Here is a 25,720-nt window from a genome sequence, read left to right as displayed (position 1 = left end):
CGGCAGGGGGAGCTTTGTTTTCTCGGCTCAGCTCGGGCACCGAGCGGCGGCACCGCTGCGCTCCGGCCGCACCGAAGCGCAGCCGGAGCCGCCGTGCACGGGGGCAGAGGGGCGGAGGGGGGGCGGGGGGGGACCGGGGAGCCCGCGGCGAGGGCAGCTCCCGCCGCCGCCGGGACCGTGCGGGGCCGGGGCACGGCGGAAGCGCCGGGGCTGCGCCGCGCCCTCGGGGGGACACCGGGCGGCTCTCCTGCGCTGCCCCGCCCGGGCCGGCCGCGCTCCCCGTCCGCAGCGGGGTCCCGCCGGCGGCCGAGCCTCCCTCCGGCCGCGACGAGCGGCGGCAGCCGGGCGACTTTTTGGGACTTGCATGGACATCGCCTAGCCTGCGGGCTCCGCGTCCCGCCCGGCCGCTCTCCCCGCCTCTGCCGCCCTCCTCGCCGCCTTCCTCCGCCGCTCGCCCGCAGCCCGAGGCGGCAGGGGCGGCAGGGGGCGGCGGGAGGCGCCGCCGAGCCGCGGCCCGGGGGCCCCCGCGGCCTCCCGGAGTCCGCCCGCCGCCCTCCGGCCGCCCCGTCCCGGGCTCCTCGCCTCGACCCGGGCCGCGGAGCCACGGGGTGCCGTCGGCCGGGGGGAGGAGAGCTTGCCCGGGGGGGCGCCCGCCGCCCGCCTCGCCGGGGCCCCCGCGAAGCTGCCGCAGCCCGGGCCGCCCGAAGTGGCCCGCGCCCCCCCGGCCCGCGGGCGCCGCCCGGAGCCCCTCGGCCCCCGCTGCCTCCTGCGGGCCGCCGCCGCCGCCGCCGCCGCCCGCGCCCTGCTCCGCCGCGGCCCCGGCGCCCGCCCCGGCGCCCGGGGTGATGCCATGCCCCGCAACCACGGCGGCGGCGAGGAGGGCGGCTCCGCGGGGCTCTGGGTGAAGAGCGGCGCGGCGGCGGGCATGAAGGATGTGGAGTCGGGCCGGGGCAGGGCGCTGGCGAGCGCGGCGGCCCGCGGCGACGGCCTGCTGCTGCTGGGCACCGCCGGCGGCGCGGCCGCCCCCGCCGGGCTGCGGGAGGGCCGCCGAGGGAAGCACGGCGCCCGCATGAGCCTGCTGGGCAAGCCGCTGTCGTACAGCAGCGGGCCGAGCTGCCGCAGGAACGCCAAGTACCGCCGGCTGCAGAACTACCTGTACAACGTGCTGGAGCGGCCCCGCGGCTGGGCCTTCGTCTACCACGCCTTCGTGTGAGTACCGACCCCCTCCCGTCCCGTCTGGAGCCGCCGGGCTCCGAGCATCCTCCCCGCGAGCACCGCTGCGCTCCGCTCCCCGAGCATCGCCCCGCGCCCGGCGGGGCCGCTGCCACCTGCGGGAAAAGCGCCGGGAAAGCCGCTAACCCCTCTAACCCCCGCTGCCCCCCGTTATCCCTCTTTAACCCCCGGTAACCCGCCGGACTCGAGGGGCACCGGGGCCGGCCCCCAACGTGGCGTTTGCCCGGCGGTCAGCGGGCGGGAGGCTTTGCAAAGTTACTACCGGGGAGGCGCGAGGCGCCGCTTCCACCCGCGGTGCTTCCACCCCACTCGTGGGCTCGGCTCCGAGGCACACAGCGCCGGGGGATGCTCCGCTTCCCCGACGGGCAGCCCCCCCCTGCGCCCACCTGCTGCCCGCAAGGGGGGTCAGCGCTTCGGAAGGGAGCAGCGAGCAGCCTTTTCTTTGGGATTTGGCGTTTCTGCGCCTTTTCTTTGAGAACCTAACTCCTCCTTTCGGGCCAGCGCTTCCCCTCTTTCCGAGGGAGCGTGGGACTGATCCCCGCGTGCCCTGTGCTGAGCGGCACTGACACAGCGCCGGGGACCTTGCGCTGATTTATCCACACATGCTTGCCCGGGATAGCGGTGTCAGGGGACCCGAGCCCTGTAACTGCTTCAGATATCTCCGGGTGGTCCTCACATCGATGGCGATCCTCTGCCGTCACGGTTTTCAGTAATGCTTGGGAGAAAGGTCCAGCTCGAAAGCCTGCTGGAAGGCTGGTGAAGACACACAACACGGTGTCTGGCAAGGAGGCATTGCAATGGAGCACTAGGTGGAAATGCTGCAATAAATTACGGATGGAGTGTGATAGGTGTGACTGTAACGGGGGTGCAGGACAAGGTATTTCTGTGTTTGACCACAGAATATACATCGTAAAGAGAAAGGAAGATTTAATTGATTTGCTGTAGGTAACTATTTTCCCTGAGAGTTGCTGGAATCAAGCTAGCGGTTACAGCAACTCTGGTGAAAAAGCAACTGGTCCCTAAAAGCTGGTAGCACTGAGACTACTCCTCTCCCAGCAACCAGGGAATCCCCAAATCTACTTTCATTTAACTTTTCATGGGCAGAAAAGTACTTTGCCAAAAACATGGCAGTGTGCTTAGTGGGATATATCGAGGATGGAGTTCCTCAGGAGATCAAAATTGCTATAGAAGATAAGGAGTAGGAACAGATATAACGTTATCGTTTAGCCAGTAAAAGGCTTTTTGACCCCCAAGTAGAGCTGCCCAGTCTATTTTACTGTGCAAATCACACTTACAGATCGAACTTTCTTCTTGGAGGGCATTTATTGGGTACATTTTGCTATTTGGGTTCTTACAGGTGTTCTCCTGCAGCGCAAATCGTGCTTAATTAAGAGTGGGAGAATCTCTGAACTACTTGCTAGGAGCTGTCTTACTGCAGTGCCTGAAGTTGCCATAGAAAATCCATAAATTGCAGTTTTGGACCTTTCTCTCTGACATCACGATGAAAACCATTAAAACAAGGAAAGTTCAAGTTGGAAATAAAGTTGACAAGTTTAAACCGCCAAAAAAAAAAAAAAAGTAAATTTCCAAACAGAGTGAAGTCATGACACAGCAGCGCTGTAAACAAGGAAGATCGCCAGCTGCGTTTAGATAATTGCCTGCATAGAATGAGAGCCAGTTTTAATTTTTAATTGCAAATGGCAATTTTGGCAGCTGTAAATGCCAACATTATATCTTTTATCTGAGCAGATCTGTGTGAAAGAGCTTGAAACATTACTGTAATATAAAGGCACCTAGTAATAATATTACCTTTAAGGATCTGTGACTACTACAGCTCCCTGTTTTTAAGGTGCTTTTGAAGTTCCATTGGATGTCAATTTGTCAGCCATCTTCATTGCCAGTCTATAAATTCTTTTAAGGTATTTATTTAATTCTGATTAATGACTGCCAAATAGTCAGATAATATTTTTGATGTTTCGGACTCCTTCTTTCCAGCCACCTGATCAAATACAATTGCATCTTAGAAAAGATACTTTCCTACAAAATAAAAAAAAAAAAGTAATTAAAAACAAACAAACAAAAAAAGAAGTCTTGAAACAGGTTAGAGTTGCAAAGACATTACAAAGTATGTGGATGAGATGTCTGCTCCTACCTCTGCTAAGCTATTCTTGACTACCGCAGAGCCCGTTATAGCCCTGTACTATTTCTGGTACAGAAATGGGATATCTGGTGTAAGACCTTCTGTCTAGATCATTGTTCTCCTAAAATGAAGCTCACTGTGATATGCAGGGTTGAAATAACCCTAGGGTGCTTTCAGAGTTTCAGTTTGAAGTCTTAGATGTATGAGTTTATTTAGTCTTGCCTGTTTGTTTTTGCAGTGAGAAGTGGGGAATTAAGCACCAGTTACAAATGAGAAACCATCCCTGCAGTGATATTTTCATTTCTCATTTCCATAGGGAAAGTGCTTTAGAGCTGAGAATTATGCCCAATTTGCTCTTCTTTTTTCTTCTTGGCCTTTCAAAGCAGAAAGAAAAATAGGCCAGCCACCTGAGGAGCAAGTGTTGTGACCTGCATTTGGAAGTCAGTTGGTTAATTTATTTGTAAATACAACCATGTAAACTGCTGGCAAAGACAGCTGTTCTGCAAACTTTTGCTACTAGGTGAACTATATTACTCTTGAGCATGGGCCTTTGACTTCGGTATAATTGTGCTGGGTAGTAGAGCCGTAAATTACGTGTTTCTTGGCTCCTTTTTGTGTATCTCAGTAGCTCTTTACATGGAAGCCCTAGTTAAAATCTTTACTGCAAGCACCACAGTCTTCTGTTCTTAGTCATTTAGGAACACTTAAAATATGTACGCTTATGAAATCAGAAAAGAACATTCATACCATTTGTGAGTAATGAGTCAGTAACTTAAACTCTTGCTAATAAAGTATTTATGCCACACCACATCACCTACACATGGAGCATGTGCATATTTAATGCACGTGCACGTATGTTAAAATGCTGTAATATTGTAACTTCTGAGAAGCCATTGTCTTGGATTCTCGTAGAATTTCTTTTTGTTGTTGCTGTTGTTGTTTATTTAGATTATTTTGGGTTGTTTGGTTGGTTTGATAAGAATGTGTAGACATCGCCTTAGACGGATCAAAGGGGAATTCCAGATTTGTTGCAAATTTAACTCTGGGTTTCATCTTCAGCTGTCATAAGGATTTTGTATTATTTTTATTCTTAACTGACATTCTGAAAAAGAGATGGCATGAGAAGCTCAGAAAAAAATATTACTCTGATACTGTTTTTACTCGTAGGATATAATTAGTTGCATAAGTTTCTTACTTTAACATGTTGGATTTAGTTCAGGAATAATAAAGTTTCTGTTTCTTGCTAACTTTTTAATAAATTCTGTGCAAACGTCCTTAATATTTGTCATGGTAATGTCATTGTCTTTTCAAAGCCACCGCCTTTTGCTCTGGAAGCTTCTGAATCACAAATCACAGGGCTGGATGCATGCACCAGTATAACTTTGTGTGACCTGTATTGATGTTTCCGTGGACGTCTTCTGCTGGTCATTGCTGGAGATAAGATACTGTGCTAGATGAATTTGTGACCCACTACAATGTTCTTCTTCTTGTTCTTTGCATTCTTTATGGAAATGGGCTGAGAAATGATTTCTGAAAAAGTCTAATGATGCCATCAAACATGTAACTAGCTATTTTAGTTTTCCAGATCTGCTTTCCAGACATATTTTACTAATGATCAGATGGCTATTGAACAGCAGTTTCTTTGCATCTGAGCTAACAGTGCTGCATCATACTGCGCTATGGGTATAATTAGGGAGGTTCTACATTCTACATTCTGATTAAAAACACAACAATGTGAAACACCCTAAATACTTGCCTATCAGAAAGCAGGAGAAATGATTTTATCACTTTATTCTACCCATTTTAGGGCATCTAATGAACTCGTTCCAGGTGCTCTGAGGGTAGATCTATGGCATTTATCTTTCCAAGTAGCATTTCAGAGTCAGGGCCTCGTATTGTTAGGATAACAATGTATTTTTATTTATTTTAAAAAACAAATAACAGTATGATGTGCATTACAAATAACAAATGATAGCAGAGCTGACAACATAAATGCTGTGGCAAAGCCAATCTTATTAGGTACTGAAGAGGTAAAAATGTAAAGCTGTTTAACTGCCACCTAAAGTTTAGTAAGCATTTTCTTTCGGAGAGTGACAATGAATGATGGTGAATACTTAGACGCAGTTCAGTATAAATCTGCAGCAGTTTGTTGCATTTGAATCAGTCTGTGATTCTATGTGTGTGCCACACTCTTCTCATTCATATCAACTGGGATTTGTCTGGTCAGGTCTTAAACTTTGGTGTATGGAGGTCCCACAGCCTCACTGGGTAGCCTGTTGTAGGCCTGTACTACACCACTGTTGAAAGTAGCAAGTTTGGGGTGGGGGGAGAGTCAATCTGAACCTCCCAACTGGCAATTTCTGGTCATTTCTCCTTTTTGTGTCATCTGGCACTGTCAAGAAGAATATGGCTTCTTTAACCATACAGTTTCTCTTCAGGTAGCTGTAGGCTGCTTGACTTGCTGTAGGCTGCCGGTCAACTGGTAGATCACCCTCTTGCCAGACTGAAGGAGCTCAGCTCCCTCAGCTGTGTTGTGGGAGCCTCTTGTACTTGAGGCCCCAAACCTTCTTAGTGGCTCTACAGGGTCTCTCTCAGCTTCTGCACATCCCTGATCAATTGGTGGCAGGGCACAACTGAGTCCCATGGTGTGAGGGCATGCTAAATTAGGGAGAATAACAACCTTCTTCAGTTTTCTGGCCATGCTCTTCTAAAATAACTATATGTTGCTTCCCTTATCTCTGGTGGGTGTATGCTATTGGCTTTTACACAACCTGCCATGTGCACAGTAACCCCAAGGCCCTTTTCACTGGGGCTGCTACCCAAACAGTGGTTTCCCAGACCGTATGGATGCATGGGGTTTTTCTGCACCACATGCCGAGCTCTACTGTTCTTTTAATTGGGTTTCCTTGTTTTTTATGTTCACTTTCTGTATGTTCTTGTACTGTTCATCTCAGTCATGAGACTCTAACCAGAGAGGCAAGATACAACAATTTTCAAAACCACTTACATGTTCTCTGTGATCACAAGAGAAGATAAAATGGGCAACAACGCTACATTCCTGCACTTTCCTACTGTTGTTCACGGACAGCAGACCTCTTCTGGAGCCCTATCATGGGCAACAAATAACATGTAGCTTCTCTTTTTCATTCAGTTTTTGTTGGAGAGCTATTGCCTGCCTGAGGATCTTCAGGGCTGGGAATATTTATCATGTCATGTGCATAAGAACTGATTTTCACTTACCAAAATATTGTTTCACATTTTGTTCTTTTCAGGCTTGGTTTCCTCAGTTCACTCATTTGTACTGGCCTTGCTCTCTCATTCAACAGTAGTGGTCCAGGGGAAACACTGCTTTGCCATAAAAATCAAAACTGTTCCTCAGCATCTTAGAAAGAAGAGAACAAAAGGTTTTCTTTGAGAAAGTCACTAAGACCAGGACTGGTGAGAGTTCATGCATATTGGCTTTCTTCTATTTGTCCTAATGTTCAGTTCTCAAATGAGATAATGAATTGTGAATGTGGTTAGCGAGGTCGATAGAACAGTACGTTAGTGTTTGGGTTTGGCCTTGTAATAGTTGGCATTATTATAATTGGCATTATATTCGGGGGTAACAGTTCTGTCTTAGATGAGTTTTTTCTTTGAGTGATGTTTCTTGTCTTGCTGATTGTGCGATGAGGGTACTCTGGATGAACTTCTTGCGGCCTCATACAGTGAAAAATATTGCCTGGAATTACAGATTTTGGCCAGGGGTAGGGCAATCTATGAATATGTAATGTGACATTAGATATGTGTTGTCTCAAAGGGGTAGTTGTTTTAGAGGATGCAGGGAAGATTTTAGGAAGATTTTAATTGCCTGTGAGACACTATTTGCGTGACAGATTTGCACAGTAGGTTCTAGACAGTAGCTTAATGAGCTGGAGACTTCTTTTTTATTATTATTTTAATAATTTTTAAGTTTCTGTAGTATTTGACTGTATAAAGCAAAAATAAATGTCACAATACTTAGATCTGATGCAATTTCAGTGCTCCAAATTTGACTGTATTGTCAGTAGCCAATCACCTTGTTTTACTGTTGTTGTTTGTGATGAATTAAATTCCCTGAATTGGGTGAAAGTAGAATTGAGCTAAAATTTTTCAAATACTTACAAATAATGCCTAGCATCCACTGAATGAAATACCAGTGATCATTCCTTCATTAACAGTGAATTCAATATTCATTAGAATAATCATCATTAATATATCTACCAATATTCATGAAAATGCAGGAAAAATTTTCATTATAGTTTTAGTGGAATGGAAAAACACATGTTTTAATTTTATTAATCTTTTTTTTTTAATGGAAATATATGTATATAAGCTTTTATTCCTAGATAATGTTAACTCCTAGTATTGCAAATAAAACTCAGTGCTGTAGGGCAGTTGGTTCTTAGTAGCTCACAGACAAAACTTAATTGCCAAGTGTTTAACATTTTTATATGTTTCATATTTCCATTGCCATAAATTATATGTCTGATGAAAATTTGCCACAGATTTTATTCGAAGGAAAACTGAATCTTCTTCACATAGGTAAAATAAGATGGAGTAGGACAAATAAATTATACTATGTAATGAAAAAACTTTAACATGTAAACATCATAGATATTATCTGATACCTTCTTCCTAATGAGGCAGATACTTTTTCTTACAATAAATCTTGCTTTTTCCCTTTGCAAACCATTCACACAACAGAGCACGCATTCTTTTCTTTTTAGTGCTGGTGGACTAAAATTTGCTTTTGACTGTGTGTATTATATAAACTATATTGAATTTGGGAAAACTTGTATATTTTTTTTCCCTTTTTGTCTTCTGTGAGAGATTTTTTTAAGAGTTTGGTTTGCAGGTTTCCTGTAAGAGAACAGACTTTGATTGCCCAAGGGATTGCCACTGTAGCTCAGTTAAGGTAGAAAATTCATCAGCTGTATGGTTTTATCAATTGCAAAATAATTTTAAGCAGTTGCTATGCACATGTCAAAGTAAAATTCCTTTACAGACATTAATTAAAAGTTCAAAGACTGTCTTACAGTTCAGCTGCATTTGATCAAGGAGTATTTTCAATTTTCTATTGAACAGTAGATTTATCTTGTGATAGCTGTCTGAGTTGCAGTGTAATTGCTTTACAGGAAGCTCACAAAACGTTCATCACTTTGGGCACTGAAGTGTAATCTTAGGCACTGTATTCTACTTGAAAGAATACATGAGCATGTATGGTCTGGGCCAGTGATTCAGAGGTGGACACAGTCCTCCAGTTGCACATATCTGAATTTCTCTACTTGGCCTTCATCCAAGAAGATATTCAAGCATAAATGTGTAGGTTTTCCTTAACAAAGATGGACATAAATATGTATGTAAGCTTTTTCTTGAAGAGCAATGGATTTTGAAAGGCATGGAGTACCTACAGCTTCCTTTAATTATTCCATTGTGTGTTCAATGGGTAATTCACTTTTTTTTTTCCCCACACTTGTATCAAATGAAGTTTAACACATGAATCATGCTCTTAAACTGATTAGGAATAATGAAGAAAGGAAGTTCTGTACCTGCCCACTTCTTGATTTAAGCAATATATCCCTGTTTGTCTTGGCTACCTTCTTGCTTTGAGGCTTCCTTCTTAAAAGAAGGGAACACATTAAACCTTTTGAGAGTTTTTGTAGAGTTTTAATTATTTTATTGTAGTCATAGCAGGTATCATATGGTATCAACATACTGGTGCCAGGAGTCAAATATGACAAATCTAAGAGAGTAAGATCTTTCTGCTTTGAGAGGAAAACAATGTTACCAAACGTATTCAGATGCTCCCTGGTTTGCTAGGGTCTCAGATTAGAGCATCTACGTCCATTCTTTTGAGGTCATTCAGTCAGAAATAGCATCTGTCTTCTTCTAGTGCATTAAATTTAATTGCTTTGTATGGCTTAAACTCATCCATAACCATGGTATCTGAGAATTACCCATTAGACGCAAATGCACAAATCTTCCTCTTCTGTGCTCTGTTAACAGGGATGCACTTAAAAGTTACTGCTGGGGCCTTTTCTAAATATATAACTTGTATGGATCCTGACAGACCTGAGAGGGCCTTTGTGGGAAAAAGATGAAATGTGTTGGATGCGCTTCTCTAAGTCATGGAGGTGTTCAGCAGGGAGTTTGGAAATGCAGGTTAGTCTCCCCAGGAGAGGAGTCTGTATCAGCAAGCACGTCTTTTTGATGGTGACGCTGACATGTCTTCAGAGCGTGACAGGTGATGCTCAGAGAAAGCTGGTGTGAGCCCTGCGTGGTGTCTGCACAGGACTGGGGTTGGAGAGCAGGTGATGTCTTTTCATGTGGCCCCATGCTGGAGAAGATGCATCGCCGTGTTGCCAGGACATCACACAGTGGATTCATCAACTTGAAATACACTGCTACATGCTGACTGAGGTTAGAAGTGGCCTGTAAAATTATTTGGAGGAAAGAAATCTCTGTATCTTCTCTCATCTCTGTGCAATAGTTTCTGCAGAGTCAATTTTTTTTGTGTGCCTTGTATGAGCCATCGCCATAGAAGAGCACATTCTTGTTTGCTGCTGTCTGCAAAAGGATGCTTATTGGTGGCAGGAAATGTAAAGCAGCTTGTGTACGGGTGCAGTGAGCTCCCTGCAGATATCTGTGCAGTGGGAAGGAAAAAGGAGCCTGTGCTGGCAGAGGGAGGGTGTTTCTCAGAGCTGTCCCTGAGACTCTCCTGAAGTGCAGCTGGGAGGTGGAACTTTTCATGCCTTTGGCCCCACCTAAATTGCTTTTACTAGCAACGTGAATTAAATGTCAGTTTCTCAGAGGAGGTTTCAGGACACTTCCTGTGCAGTATGCAGTTAGTCACACTAGGTACACGTGCACTTTAGTGATTTACTGAATTGCTAGTCATTCAATCAGTGGATGTTTCTCTCCTTGAGAAAACAACCCATTAATAACTGCATCCGTAGACTGAAGATGAAGTAGAAGATGAAGTAGAATTCCAAAAAAAAAAAAAAAAAAAAAAAAGAGGAACAGCTTTGCTGTTTAGATGTTGTTGTAAATTTTTATATAACAAAAAAAGTTGTTCAAACAAACATATTTCTCTCCCCCTTTAAGCTTGGAAGCAATAGATTTGATTTGGTGCTTGGAGATACTGTCTGGAAAGTTAGCCTTCTTCAAAGGTCACACTGGCTGCTGACTAAACTTGTGATTTGGCTTCCACTAATCTGCATGCCAGGGCATTGGAATTGACAGATTCTTGTAGGCAGTGATGAGGCAGGTGGTGATCGCGAATTATAAGTGCACTTTGGAAGGAATTTTGATTTTCATCCTGAAAATGCTTTTAGATGTAATTTTTAGCGACATTATTAGTAGTTAATAGCACTTACATAGTAGTTAGTAAAAATCATCAACTGAGCATTGATAAAAGCTCTGTCTTTCAATCAGGGATGATCGTGAAAACCATCTGAATTAGAGATATGTTTATAAATCTTCTGAAGATATACTTGAGAAATTCTTGTATGGAGGGATGAAGGCCTATTCCAAAGTTGTTAAAGCTATTATATTGTGTATATGCAGGCACTCCACATGAGATTTGCTGTTTGGAGATACTGTGTAGGGAGAGCTATGCTGAGAGCACTTGTGGAAGTGTACAGAGGCAGAAGACATTACCTAGATGGGAACAAAATCTTCAAAGTGAGGGAGAATTTATGAATATCTACTTGACTGTAACAGTACTTGACTGACATTGAATATTACATTTAAATTAGAAATGTGGGCTTATCTTACATTATTAACATGTTTTAATTGACATTTTCCCTTTTCTTATTTGCTTCCTTTTGAGAGAAAGCTGAAGTACCAATGTGAATCAATTTATCAGATTTAAATATAGATAAAGCATCCTATTGATCTTTACATCTTTCGTCCATTGAGGTTTTGACCCTTTGTGCAGACCTGAGGGAATAATCAGTAATATTTTTCTACATAATGAAAATTTTATTCAACACCTGATTGTGGTTTTTTCCTTGGTAAATGTTGGTGTATTTTGTGTGTGTGTGTGTGTATGCGTGTTCTGGTAGCTAAAGCGAATACAGGTATCTGATTTATTATCAGAGTCAGAGGCCAAGTTTTTTTTTAGACTTAAAACAATAGTTTTCAGTATTTTTCTGCTTTATGATAATGTGCTTATTCATTCATTTGATTTCATATCATGTTAGAATAATGGATGAACCCCAGTCTGTGCAATTTGAATACTGTATATAAACTGCTTGAAAATGCTATAGCAAAACATTACACTGTGCAAGAGGCAGACCCTTTCTTCAGAGCAGCAGCGTGTAGCCTTGCTGCATGTCTTAGTCTCTTGCATTTCCAGAAAGGCAGGTGACACGCATGAGCCATGCCACGTGCCTGGCTGGGGAGCACTTGCATGCAGCCTGCCCCCCTCACCAAGCAGGTGTCCACATCCTCTGGCACTTCCAGCACGATCTGTACCTGCAAGACGAATTTGCCCAGGAGGTCATAGAAGGTAGCATCTCCTCTGGACTGCTTCTGATCTTGTTGATGGCTCTTGTAGGCTTAACATATATTGGGGACAGCAATCCTCATGACATCAGCACCCTCCTCTTTGCTGAGAATGAGCCTCAGCTGCTTTATTCCCACCTGGGTCCACGCTTGGCTGGAGCTTAGGTCACATTTTGGCTGCTCCTGTGGATAGTTTGACAGGAAGGGACGAATCAGGAGTGCAGCCCAATCTCTGCCCTCTGTCATCAGTACAGGCACACTTGGAGGAAGACCTGAGGAGTGACATCTGAAATTTCCATCCCTCTGAATACCCTTTGGCTTGCTGAGAAATATAATCCTCAGAGACTTTTTCTGCAGGAAGGAATTCAGTCGCTCCAGAGCAGTCTTATCCTTGTCCAGGGAATTTCTCCTTGAAACTATAGCTGAGTTAATGACACCTATAAAATATCAAAGACATCTAAAAATACAATAAAATTAGATTAAATGTTGTTATTGTTGCTGTTCATTAATGGGAAAGAAGGAGCTGAAATATCTATATCAAACTGAAATGTGTTATCACACCAGTAAGTGTCAGAAAAGAAGGATTTTCTTTGGAAAATCCTTTGTGTGATTTTGCTCTCCAGTATTTTTTTTTTGCCTGCCCATATGTTTAAATTACTTCCCTGCAAGGAAAGGTCATGGTATTCTTTTTGACTTGCTTTTATCATCAGCTTTAGGAGTTAATCATAAATAGTGTAATAGATAATGACTGAAAACTCAGATTTATTAAGCCAGTGCAGATAGTGACATTTCAGATACGATCTGTAGCTGGAAGATATAATTGACTATCAGTCAGAATTTAAGGAATATGATTTTATAAAATTTAGATTGTGTTTTTCCTGATTAGTAATCCATGGCAAAATTTTATTGTTCTGTCTTGATTATAAAAGTGGCAAATCTCTATAAGACTGATATGAAAATGAGCCTGAATGAGAACACGAACAGTTGAAAAGATCTTGAAGTAAGTTACAAAAGACTCAGGCAAGACAAATGAAGTGTACTTTGATTTTGGGAATGGGTTAAGTTTATTAATGAGTCCACTTAGCTCTGCATACCTACATTGCCTCTGGCAATGAACTGGAGTGTTTGCATCCATCCCAGTCCAGTGCGTACTGTGGAGCAGTATTTTGTGCACACACGCGGTATTTGCTGCATTTGATCTGTTGTGATGGCTCAGTAATAAAACTTCTGTCTTTAAATCAGAAGAGTTCTGTGATGGACAGACGGTGTTGGCAGGTTATGCTGTTACTGGAACGGATCTGTTTTAATTTCAAACTGAGGGCTTCCTTGCCTACCTCTAGAGGGTGTTCAGGTGACAGCAACAAATCACTGCGGATATATTTCATACTGTTTTCTGGCAGGAGGATAAAGCTACTGTCTTGCAGTCTAACCCTATGAATTACTGGTTATGTGTTGTAAAATATCGCTAACATTTTTAGTTGGATTAAAAACAATAATTAATGCAAAAGACTGAAAAATTATTACAGTACCTTGTGAAAGTGATTGCACACCCAGACACAGCTCTGCAGGATGTAATTTACTAATCCATAAACTTCTTTATATAATGAATGTGGGAGATGCAAGTTCTTGATTAAATAATACCAAGTATTTATATCACTTTTGTGCTTAGTTGTTCTAGTTACCCAGCTAGCTAGCAATCACTGTCTTAGATGCTCTGCAAACAGTAACAAGCCTTTAGAGAGGAAATCCATCTGTTCTCTTGGAATAATGTGGAAAGGCAATACAGTGTCACTGGTCAGCATAATAGGCATGAATTTTAATTCTCCCCCTGCTTTTCTTTTTAATTACTGCAGACAATAGTGTCACTGTCCTTTATTCAGATTGGTAGCCCAGACATCACTTTTGAGATGCACCTTTATCATTCCTAATATGAGATCTGGCTACCTAATACCTTAAAGGTCTGACCTGTCTGACACCATAGCTAAAGCTACCACTCAGACTCTCAGTATTCTTGCACCATCTTCTCGTCAGGCTCAGCTCTGAATGCTCGTCACTGGAACTCTGTAACCTCTGCCTTTGAGCCTAGATTTCGCTCCTTTTACTGTCTAGGGAGAAAGTTACTTGTCTTGACTTTCAATAGCCGTACAAAGCATCTGGCTAGTCAGTTGTTAAAATTGCATGAGTTACAAAACCAGAAAGCACACTTTGCATGATTCATTAAGGGGAAAAAATAAGAACAAATGAAACAGCTCCTTTTTACTCTGTCTGGCAACCTCATGAGCATGTGTTAGAAATGCTGTTCATTCAACAGCAGAGGGTTAACATGAATGCATTCCTAACTTACCTAACTTCAGTAAACCTGTAACAAAAACTGTTAAATTTTTTTCAATCACTTTTTGAAAATGACACTTTTTTAGGCAGATACTGAGTTGTTACATAACCTGGGAATTTCACTGTGTAACAGTTTTATGAATGTTATATGTCATGTGGTTAATGAGAGAGTTCTTCCTGCATTATTGTCTGAAGATACTGAATTAGAGAAAAGGATGACTGGTGGACGGACAAGCAAAATGGCAGCACAGCTTCCCAGCACATGGCAGGGATAACAGGTTGCAGATGAACTAATGGCAGTAAAGACCAACCATCTTTTCACTTTTTCTGAGGATGCTAATGAAATTAAAGAAGTTAGGTAGCTAGTAAAGGCTAGCGAGATACCCAGGGAGAAGTGATCAATATCAATCTCATTGTTTATTTGAAACAATGTCAAAACCCTATGACTTAAGCTTTGAGAAGATAGACATTAGTTCGTGTAGTATGCTTGTTTTGAGATATGTTTTCTATGAGGCTGTTTTTCTCAAAACAAGCTTCTGCATCTGCCTACTTCTGTTTTGCAGTCTGTAGTATGGAATGAGGATGAACTTAATGCTCTTGAGATACTTTAGTTGATTTCGACTGATCATATTGCTATGAGATAATCACTATGTCTTTTGGGGCAGTCTACCAAACTTTCAAAGACATGTATAAATTTAAAGCAAATTACTGAAAAATGGAGGTAAAAAAATAATATTTTACCAACTAGCTACTAGATAACAGACATTTAAAATTGATATATACTGTGCCCAGGTAGGCTGAGTCCACTGTGTCTGCAGCTGCAGTTCTGCTTTAGATCATTGAATACACTGAGCTCATTAAAATAGCACACACACACCGTGTCTTCTGGTTGTCTTTTATGTTTGCTCTCTTAGTGCATCAGAGGACACATAACTGTAGCAAATCAAAAGACAACCCAAACTTTCTTGAATCCTCTCACTTTTTAGTTTAGGCACCCTCATCTTCCCCAAAGACAAAGCAAAGAAGAGTGTCAGCTCTTTTATCCTGGGAAAAACCAACACTGGCAAGACCTGGCTATTCCTTTTCGTGTATGTGAAGTCTTTTGCATCTGAGGTGAACAAGTGTTTCTAGCTTCTTACACCAATGGAAAGATGAAGAAAAGCTTCTGATTCTTCGTAGCCGATCTCAGTTTTTTTTTCCAAAAAGCCATTGAAAGTGAAGACATCTGACTTCCCTTTGAGTGGCTTTTTAGCTTCTCTGCCAGTCAACTTGTTCTTTTTTGCTTGTGCATGGTTGCTTTCCTAAGGCACTAATGATCTTTTACTGCCTCTGTGCTCTCTGATTAACTCAAGTCTCCCTCAGAGGACCATGGGACTGGAACCTAAGGGCTTGCTAATAGCCATCCATGTGAGAGGACCCCATGGACATTGTTCAGAGGTGAAGAGAGTGCAGCTTTTACCACAGTGATTTATTTCCTTTAAAATTTCAGCACACTGTTTTGGGCTGTCAGGAAACTCTCTGATGCATTCAAGCATATAAATATATTTAAAAAAATATATAAAAGTGCTGGCATACATCTCTGTCCCCATTAAATAATAAGTAGAGAACATGACTTACAGTTTGTTGAGTCAAACATTAGCACTTTTGGATAGAGAAGTCTTTAAGAGGTACAAATGGTAAGCCAAATCCTAAAGCTTTTTACTAGCCATTATTTCCAGTCTGAATCCAGCAGTTCTTGCTCGAACAAAATACTAGTGAAGTAGTAGGATCCTCTATCTTAGTATTCTTGAATTTTCCAAGAGTGCTGTATAACTTAGAAACCCGAAGGAGAATTTGTTTTATCAGCACTGCTTTGTCACTCTCTTGTGCAGTGCTCACGATGTGATTGCTTGTGCTGCATCAGCTTCAGCGTATTACATGCTAACTCACCTGCAGCTGCAATGGATCACAATATGCTCTCGGCAATGTTTTTAGATCTTTGCTTTAACCACTGCAATGAATAACAGAGTGTGTAAGTGGCAACATGCTTTTCCTTTAAAAGTAGTCATTAAAATACTGCTACAAAAGTAACCATAGAGTTTGGAAAATGATGTGGTACAAAATAACATATTTTGCTACATACACTTTTATTCATTTCTGAAAATGATTGTTCTTTTGCAGGCATGGGAATCTGGATATGTTCCTAATCTAAAATCAATAGGAAATACTTCAGTTGTTTAAATAGCTCTTAAACATATTTTAGTTTGATAGCTGATTGTATGTTATGTTTGCAGCCTTTGTGCAAAGCAGTGTTTAATAGCGCAGCTTGCTGTATAATGAATATAGATGAAGACTGTTCTTTATAATATCAGTCTAAAAAAAACACCATGTATTTATTCATATAACATGGCTGATGTCAAGTTGCCACACTGCTTGGAATTTATTGCCACGTTACTTGACACATAGCTATCAACTAAAAGAACTCCTTAAAAATTGCAACTCAAACTCAAGACTTACCACTTCCCAATTAGAAAATGACCTTGCAAGTTAGTCTGATGACTGAATTAGCAAGTAGATAATGGTTCTGTGGAAAAGGAGCTACTAATGGAAAGTTCTCAGTATGGATCACTTACTGAATTGTCTTTTAATTATTGTCATTTTTGCCTATGTATGAGATGGTTATCAATGACTTAATTGCTCTTTAGTTCCCCTGCCCCACTCTTTTAGTATCATTATTCATTTTTAGCTTTCCTAAAATTCAGACAGAAAGTATCTGGGGACTAATCTACTATTTTGTTTTGTGTTTTGTCTAGCAAATTTGTGCAAGTTGCTAATTATCAAAGAATTCCCTTGCGGCATGAAAACAAATATCCCCACATTCTCATGATGAAATAACATTTTCCTTTTAAATCTCTGGTACCAGTTTTGGTCCAATTGATTTGCATAATATTCCTTCATAGTACTGTGAAAAGAAAAAAAAAAGGAAAAAATGAAAAAAAAAAGTAAAGTAAAATCCCACCGTTGTGGAGATGTTGGGTAGGTGAGGAGACCTGGATGAGAGTGGGATTTGTTTGGGTGACCAGGTCTGTTGTCCACGTGTCCTGGGCCGATTGCAGAGTACTGCATCGTAAGTTACCTTTTTGGTTTAAGGTTAATGACAAAGCCTCAGCATGAATTGCCTGCTAGCTAAGTCTGTTTTTATACCAGTTCTGTGTTTGTCAGAATTGAAAAGCAACTAAACCTGGCTTGAAGATTCAGTCTACGGAGAATAATTATTATCAAGCAAAAATACTTGCATTTATAAAGGTTTAAAAAGATGATAGACAACAATCGACAATCAGAAGTATCACTGCTTTAGTGCACTTACCCTAATTTTATGTATAATCCTGCTCTGTAACATTCAGTTTAGAATACTTGGTCCTCTGACTCAAACTGCGCAAAGCCATGGTGGTGATGATATTCTTAGCTGTGCTGCGGACAACTACTACTTTAAAACAGTTTCCTGTTGTGATCTTCTTCCTTGCAATGTGTTGTATACTGATAAGTCACAACTTGCAGCTTATTGCTTAATTTAACCATAGCTTGCATCTCTTATAGTTTGATTGGTTGGCAAAGCATGCAGAAATTCTGAGTCAGATACACCTATTTCTGGATGCCCAATATAATTAGGTGCAGCCCTGCAGCAACATATTTTGTGCAACTTTTCATGCACACAAAATGCAAAAATGCAAGTGATGGTTTAAAAATTCTTTGAAAAAATTAATACCATTTAACTTTGAATTATGATTATACTTGTTCTGATGAGTCTCGTGGTAATAAAGAGACTCTGCAGCCTTTATAAAATTACTATTTTAACTTTAAAACATATGAAATGTGCCAGATGGACATTTCTGGAAATTCTGGTGTCCTATATAACCTCACAATGGCTATCTAGAACCAGCATTGTTATTAAATTCCACAAATTTCTGTGCTAGTTTTCTTTAGTCCTGGGCTATTGCTTTTGAAAGTGAGTTTTGTTTTTGTAGCCTCTGTAGCCTGGTTTGCATGACCAGCCTGCTAAAAAAGTACACTAAATACTGTCATTAGGTGCACGACTTCAACTGAAAAAAAAGGTCTGAAAACAGCAGCTTGTATTCCAGGGATCACTGTTATAATTTGCTGCTGATTTTTGTCTCCTAACATTTGGATTTGAGTCTGTCAGTAGCAGAAGGAAGTGGTTTGACTAGAATTGTCCCACTGAAAAGGAAATTTATCTGGAAAATGTTTCCTTATATTTGGAGAGTAAGGCTCTATTGAACAGTTTGAATGTTAACTGCATGAAACGTGATTACATGCTTAATTGCTTGTGTGTAAATAATGGAATAAAATCCTTTTGGGTAGTAATTGAGATACACCTGGAAACAATTAAGTAGAGCAGTTTATAATATTGGTTTCCCTGAAATACAAGAAATATATCAATTCTCATGGCACAAAGTCACACATCTCCATGTACTGCAAATGTTGCTTCCTAAGAGAACCAGGCAGAAACCAGAATATACTCTTACATTTGTCTTTTGAGGTCTGCCCTTGTTCTATCTGATTCATTTTTAGAATTAGAATTAGAATTAGAATTAGAATTAGAATTAGAATTAGAATTAGAATTAGAATTAGAATTAGAATTAGAATTAGAATTAGAATTAGAATTAGAATTAGAACTCACGAGTGCTGAAGGAGCTGGTGGACATCATTGTTAGGCCACTCTCGATCATCTTTGTTGTGGCAATCAGAAGAGATGCCTGAGGACTGGAAGAAAGCCAATGTCACTCCAATCTTCAAAAAGGATGAGAAGGAGGATCCAGGGAAGTACAGGCCAGTCAGTCTCACCTCGGTCCCTAGAGAGGTGATGGAACAGCTCATCCTGGAGGCCATCTCTAAGCATATGGTAGATAAGAAAGTGATCAAGTAGTCAGCATGGATACACCAAAGGGAAATCATGCTTAACCAACCCGATTGCCTTCTGTGATGGGACAGCTGGCTGGATAGATGAGGGGAGATCAGTGGATGTTGTCTACTGTGACTTCAGCAAGGCTTTTGGCACTGTCTCCCATGATACTGTCATAGTCAAGCTCAGAAAGTGTGGGCTGGATGAGTGGATGGTGAAGTGGATTGAGAACTGACTGGATGGCAGGTCTCAGAGGGCTGTGATCAGTGGCACAAAGTCTAGTTGGAGACCTGTAGCTAGTGGTGTTCCCTAGGGCTCAAAACCAGGTACCATATTGTTAACCTACTCATCGGTTACTTGAATGAAGGGATAGAGTGCCTCCTCGGGAAGTTTGCTGGTGATACAAAACTGGGAGGAGTGGCTGATACCCCAGAGTGCTGTGGCGCCATTCAGAAGGATCTCCACAGGCTGGAGAGATGGGCAGAAAGGAACCTCTTGAAATTCAAGTGCAGGGTCCTGCACAGGAGGAGGAATAACCCCATGCACCAGTACAGACTGAGGGCTGACCTGCTGGAAAGTTACTCTGCAGAGAAGGACCAAGGAGTCCTGGTGGACAAGTTAACCATGAGCCAGCAATGTGCCCTTGTGGTATCTTGGGCTGCATTTGGAAGAGCATTGCCAGCAGGTCAAGGGAGGTTATCCTCCCCCTCTACTCAGCCCTGGTGGGGCCACATCTGGAGTCCTGTGCCCAGTTCTGGGCTCCCCAGTACAAGAGGGACATGGAGCTTCTGGAGAGAGTCCAGCAAAGGGCTACTAAAATTAGTAAGGGAGTGGAGCATCTCTCACATGAGGGAGCTGGGCTTGTTCAGCCTGGGAGAAGAAAAGACTCAGAGTGAATCTCATCAATGTGTATAAGTATCTGAAGGGAAGGTGTCAAGAGGATGGAGCCAGACTCTTCTCAGTGGTGCCCAGCAATAGGACAAGGGGCAATGGACACGAACTGGAACACAGGAGGTTCCAGCTGAACATGAGATAAACTTTGTTACTGTGAGGGTGACCCAGCACTGGCACAAGTTGCTGAGAGAATTTGTAGTCTTCACTGGAGATATTCAAAAGCCATCTGGACACAGTCGTGAGTAATGTGTTCTAGGGGACCCTGCTTTAGCAGGGGGGTTGGACCAGATGATCTCCAGAGGTCCCTTCCAACCTCGGCCATTTTTTGATGCTGTGAAGGTGTGTGGGGCGGGGAGGCCTGGCTGTCCTGGCATCCTTTTTGGTGCTGTCAAACGGGTGGTCTGCTCTTGTTGCTGTAGTTACTCCAAACCTGAGTAGTTGGTCCTGAATTCTTGTAGTGTTGTGAATACTACAGTCAGATTACTATATTTTTATATTTACATTAATGTTTTTCAATACTAAGTATATTTTTAAAAAAATATGTTGTCTTTTGAGTCTTGTTTATTTGCCATATTAAAAGTCCTTGGCATGTGATTTTTTTTTCTGTGAAATCTCACATATAATTAAAATTAAAAATACACTACCTAATATTTATATAATGCAGAACTGTATTAAATAATTAAGACTAGATTGTTCAGTTTCATTTGTTTATGATGCATTTTATAATCCAGTTAAGTAGATAATAGAGGTAAATGCATTCCCTAAAATTCCATTAAATAGCATGGACAACATGTTTAATTACCAAGAAAGGAAAAATGAATTAACACTGGAGTTGCAAAGAGTAGAAGTGTAAAGCTGAAGCTGAAATTCCAGGAAATTGCTGGTTTTTTGTTTTGGTTTGGTTTTTTGGCTTATTTTTAAAATGGAAGAAATATTTCCATTACTTTTTATAAAGATACCATTCTAGAAACCACGCACACAGTAAGTTTCTTAAAATAATATTGATGTGAATGAATATTTATCCCTTGCTGTGTAGCTTTTGAAACTTTGGCATTTCTTCTGGGCTTTAACCTTCCTTTCTCTAATGTATTTTTTGTTTGTTTGTTTGTTTCTCTTTTGACCCAGCAGGCATACCCTGGCTAGGTGTGCGTGTGCTGTATGAGCATCTTCAACCGTTGCTTAATGCATATGCTAGTTTATGCTTCATGATGAACATGTAGCAGAATTAACTCCTTCCAGTAACGGAGACACCAAGTAAATCAATTACAACAAATTCCAGACCCACCTTAAGATACGTCCATACAATGAAACTAGAGTTTTTATACACACATACATACATAAGTATGTGAGTACAAACATGCTGTTGAATATAGTAGCTCCTGATTTCAAGGTGAAATAATGCTTTCCCCTTTCCACACCACTGATGGCTAACTTGCACCACAGTTGACTGACTGCATCTTTTCTGCCTTCTGGCAGGCCGTGGGCCTCTTCTGGGCATAACATGATAATCGTCTAGCCCTTTGACATAGTCTGTGGGGAATTTTTGGTCCCAGGTATCCAAAAAAAAGGGAGAACTGTTGCCGATCACCAGAATATTAATTGTTTGTTGTTGTTGTTGTTGTAGTTGTTGTGTTGTTTATATATATATATATATATATATACAACTTAGGTGTTTTATGACCTACTGAGTAGTGTATGATGGTGTTTGAAAGTTGTGTGTCTGTAGCGTATGATATAGGATGAAGAGAGACAGATCTCTGGCAGCTTCATTCATCTTATGATCTTTTTTCCAAAGAGAAGGGTGGTCAGGAGCAAACTGTTCCCTGAACTGTAACCAAGCTTAGTCCTGGTGTTCAGGGGTACAGTGCACAAGACCTCTTCCTGCCCTTCTTCTCTTTAGCAGTGTAGACACACCCAAAAATGCCTGCAGCTCCTTTGTGGTGCCTTCTTGGGACATAGTGTAGAAGTGGGGATTGCCAGCCAGAGCTGATAGAGAACAGGTTTTGCATTGTGAAAATGTGGGATTTAAAAAATTCCATCCCAAATTGCAATGAGGAGGTGGCTTTCACTGTTTCCCAAATCAAATGTAAAAATGTGACTTAGACAAATGTTGTGCTTTAGTATTAGCTATTTCATACTTTTTTGAAAATGTATTGAGACTCAATTAAGAAGGCTTTTTTACCTGAAATGATTAAAATGCTTCAGAGACTCCTCGACATTCCTGTGAAGGAAGACAAACATAAATCATTTCCATTTGATGAAAGTTTTTGATGCTTGTGAACCAGTATTTTCCTTCAGAAGAACATTTTGCTGAAATTTCCCAGTCAGCTTTATTCTCCATCTATCCTCTCTTTTTCACTTCCCCTCTTTTCTTTGCCGATGACCAACATGTAGAAATGCAGTGGGAGTCCTACTAGAGATTTCTTACTGCATTTTTCATGAGGAATTCACATGGGAAAGCTGATACTCTAAAAGAAGAGCTTCTTCACTCTGGGTGGTTCTCTAGGGAGCACAGTTCAGTATTAAAAGTACAAAGTAAAGCTGGGAAGCTGAAAGAGAGAGTGGAAATAGTGATAAACACTGGTTAAAAGCATTAGAAGCTGCTAAAGAATTTGGTAGGAAGAACCCAGCTTTAACCTTTCATCACCTCTACCCCTCCAGAAATGCAAAATTACATGAAAAGTTTGGTGAACCTGAGTGGTTTTTGAAACTTGGTGACTGAGGGCACCATGCTTTAAAACCACAGGAACTGTATGTGTAAGCATGCATTTCATCCTCTTTTAAGACTCAGTCTTCTGTGTTCCCGGTGACACTTTCAGTTTGTATCCTAGTGTTTTCCAATGCTTTTGCTGTAAGGGAGCCAAGGACTTTGCTACAGTGCCCTACGGCAGAGCTTAATAACTGGCAACCCAGTTGGCTGCAGCGTGTAGCCAGGCTTGCACTGTACCCGCACCAAAGAGACTGGGTTTTGCTTTTGCTGTTATCAAGGGCCCAGGTCTTATCCCCTGTTACTGCAAACATAGCTCTATACTGTGGAACGATCAATATTTGCAAACTTTTAACAAGCCAGCTGCAATACCAGTGTGTTAGTTCTTTCAGGCTCCCTCTTCTGTCCCACTAGTGATGCAGACATCCTGGGAGGGTCTGACTACAATGAGATGTTAGTCCTCTGTATATTATTTGCTTACCTTTTCCTGAAGCGTGATATGTCTAAATAATGTTTTAGAAGAGTATTGTATTCTCTCGGACACACACACACACACACACAAAAAAGGTGAATGATTAATTTCATATGTATTTCTTTGTATATATTTAATTATAATTTTTCTACTTTGATGTTTTATCTCAAAGATCTTTAATGAAAAACAAGTGGTCCAGTTACCAAGTGCAGCATTTCTGGACTTTATAGAAATATACATTTGGACTGAAAAACAATGAATGTAGTAGTATTTTTATGTTTCATAGTATGATGTAGTATTTTTAACATGTTTACATTTATCTGTGCCTAAAATACTTTTAAGATAAAGAAACCTTTTTGTTATGCAACTAATCAGAGGATAATTCATAGCAAAGTTGCTGTTACAAGTTAGAAATATTCTTCAGGTTGTTTAACATTTCTCAACTCCTTGTTGAAAGAATGCAAATGAAGCAAGGCAGTAAGTGAAGACAAGCTGATGTTACACTCTGGTGTTGCTTCTTTTAAATTTGGCTTAAGGCATAAAATAACAGCTTGAGAAGCCAGTGCAGCAAGCACTAACTTTTGTGATTCATTTAAAGTAGTCACATTTTTAAACATGAAGGAGCTTTTTGAGGCTATGCTCTTGACATAAAAAAATATTCATACAAAAATGTGCCCCTAAATGCGCATATGTTTTTACTGCCAGGTGCTGCTGTAGCAGTAGTATGTGTTTCTTGGATAAGGAAAATAACCTAAAAGCTGTAGGTTTTTCGTTTGTTTGTTTGTTGTTTTGTTTGTTTGTTTTTTTACATTATGTTATGAAATAGCAATCAAGCATCATTCAGAATTGAGATCTGGGAAAATAACATGTTTTTTGGCAACTTTTGTTATCGCAAACCTTTCTAATCTCAGTTAAGAGTTGTTTCTATAGGAGAACCATGAGGAAATGCCACAGCAACCTGTTGGTCATGTTGTGGTTGCAAGTGCAAGGGAAGCAGATGGCTGTCAGCTCTTGAGCTGCTTTACTTCGTGTTTCTGCCCACCTACCTGTCCTGTTGTCTGCCTGCTTGCTCAGGCTGCTTTGCTTCTGGTTTGCCATTTTCCGTCTGTATTTCCTTAGTGGACCTCTCTGCTGCTTGCTAAGCAGCAGGCAGGCTGAAGTGAAGCCCACTGAGCAGAGATATCCACAAGTTTGGTAGCTGGGAGTTAGGAGATCTTACCATGCTTCCACAGACGTCTTTGAAATTAAATAATTTAGGAAAGATTCTGCACCCAATATTTCCTCTAATTAAATTCATAATTGGAAAATATTTGGAATTTTTACCTTCTTATTTTTTTTAAATTGTGTGGGAATTATTTTGCCCAATTCAGATCTTGAATATTTTGTACTTTAAATAAACATGTTTTGATTGACATGAAAATATGTAACATACTGGAAAAAGACTGAGCCAGACCATTTTCATAGTTTCTATGTTTGGTATCTGGGGAAAGTTCCCCATGGAGTTTCTTGCTGCTCCTTGACACCTGCTACCCAAAGTTTCACCGTGAAAAAATATTTGCTGATACCCTGTGACATAATTCTTCTCATGCTCCTTCTGATGGTCCTCAGTCTCTGCATGGGTAGGGGCAATGGGCATGGCTGACAACCCTAATTTGCATATTTTTTAAAGATAAGCATATCAGCTAGTGCTAAATATCACCGATGATACCGAGTTTTGTCACATGGACTGCACAGGTTAATTTTTATAACATGCTAGGCGTGCACAACATATTGAAATGCAGTGGGAGTTAGTTGCTGAGGCCCCTGAAGTTCCTGGAAGTGCCAGACAAATGCAAAGCAAAACCTTGCTGGGCTTGGCAGGAAGTGGGATTGCGGTGAGCCCGCTTATCAGCAGACCTATATTTCTGTTGTAGTGTTTGTTGCAATTTTAACGCAGTTGTTGCCTCACATTTTGCAAAGGTATTTGGCAGCCAAACAGCTTCATGTTTATTGACCAATTCCAAGGCAATACTGGTTACCCTGTTCTCCAGGCCCTGTTCCTTGGTTGTAAAGTTAGCAATTAATAAAAAGCAAGACATGCTGGGTGATTGGAGAATTGGTGTGATTTTAATTAACAGGTAGCTCCATGAGTAACAGAATTAATAAAACTTGGAATTGCATTTCTGGATTAATTTCCTGTTTTGGTGCCTTAATATGATCAGAGATCAGTCTCAGGCATTTTCTTCAGTGTTGGCATTCAGAAGGTTTATCTCCTGTGCATTTCTTGTGTAGTGAGAGCTGTGTAATGTGCTGTGTTTTTTCTGTGGCACATAGTTTATTTCATCTGCCGGCACGCTTATTTTCATTAAATATGTAAGAAGGTGACATTTTTGTGAATTCCCCCCTCTGTCAGGTCTGATCAAAATCCGCTACCATGTTGAAATCTGACTTGTGTTGAGGGAGGCTGGAGCAGGCAAGCATGCACACAAGCAGCCTGATTGCATAAGTCTTGTTTCCACAAGAATCCAGCTGCAA

General features: G+C 41.5%; 1 protein-coding gene and 1 long non-coding RNA gene across 3 annotated transcripts in view; one reads left to right on the top strand and one right to left on the bottom strand.

Annotated features, from left to right (window-relative positions):
* The first annotated feature begins 405 nt into the window (after positions 1 to 405).
* The window catches only part of KCNQ5 (potassium voltage-gated channel subfamily Q member 5), a 291,754-nt gene continuing 266,439 nt past the window's right edge, over positions 406 to 25,720 (top strand). The window contains exon 1 of one of the 2 annotated variants that reach the window (XM_066994664.1): positions 406 to 1,209. In XM_066994664.1, coding sequence (XP_066850765.1) covers positions 851 to 1,209 — 359 coding nt within the window. In that variant the 5' untranslated portion in view covers positions 406 to 850. The remainder of the gene's footprint in view (positions 1,210 to 25,720) is intronic. The other variant, XM_066994665.1, reaches the window with a different exon arrangement.
* LOC136790496 (uncharacterized) lies at positions 5,281 to 17,723 on the bottom strand. The gene is made up of 3 exons (XR_010830506.1): positions 17,580 to 17,723; positions 11,873 to 12,339; positions 5,281 to 6,755 (listed from the first exon to the last, which is right to left on the bottom strand). It is a non-coding gene; the product is annotated as an uncharacterized lncRNA (long non-coding RNA).

Source organism: Anser cygnoides, chromosome 3, assembly GCF_040182565.1.
Source record: "Anser cygnoides isolate HZ-2024a breed goose chromosome 3, Taihu_goose_T2T_genome, whole genome shotgun sequence".
NCBI classification, from domain to species: domain Eukaryota; kingdom Metazoa; phylum Chordata; class Aves; order Anseriformes; family Anatidae; genus Anser; species Anser cygnoides.
The sequence above is the reverse complement of the archived record's forward strand: the minus strand, read 5'-3'. Positions and strand labels throughout refer to the sequence as shown.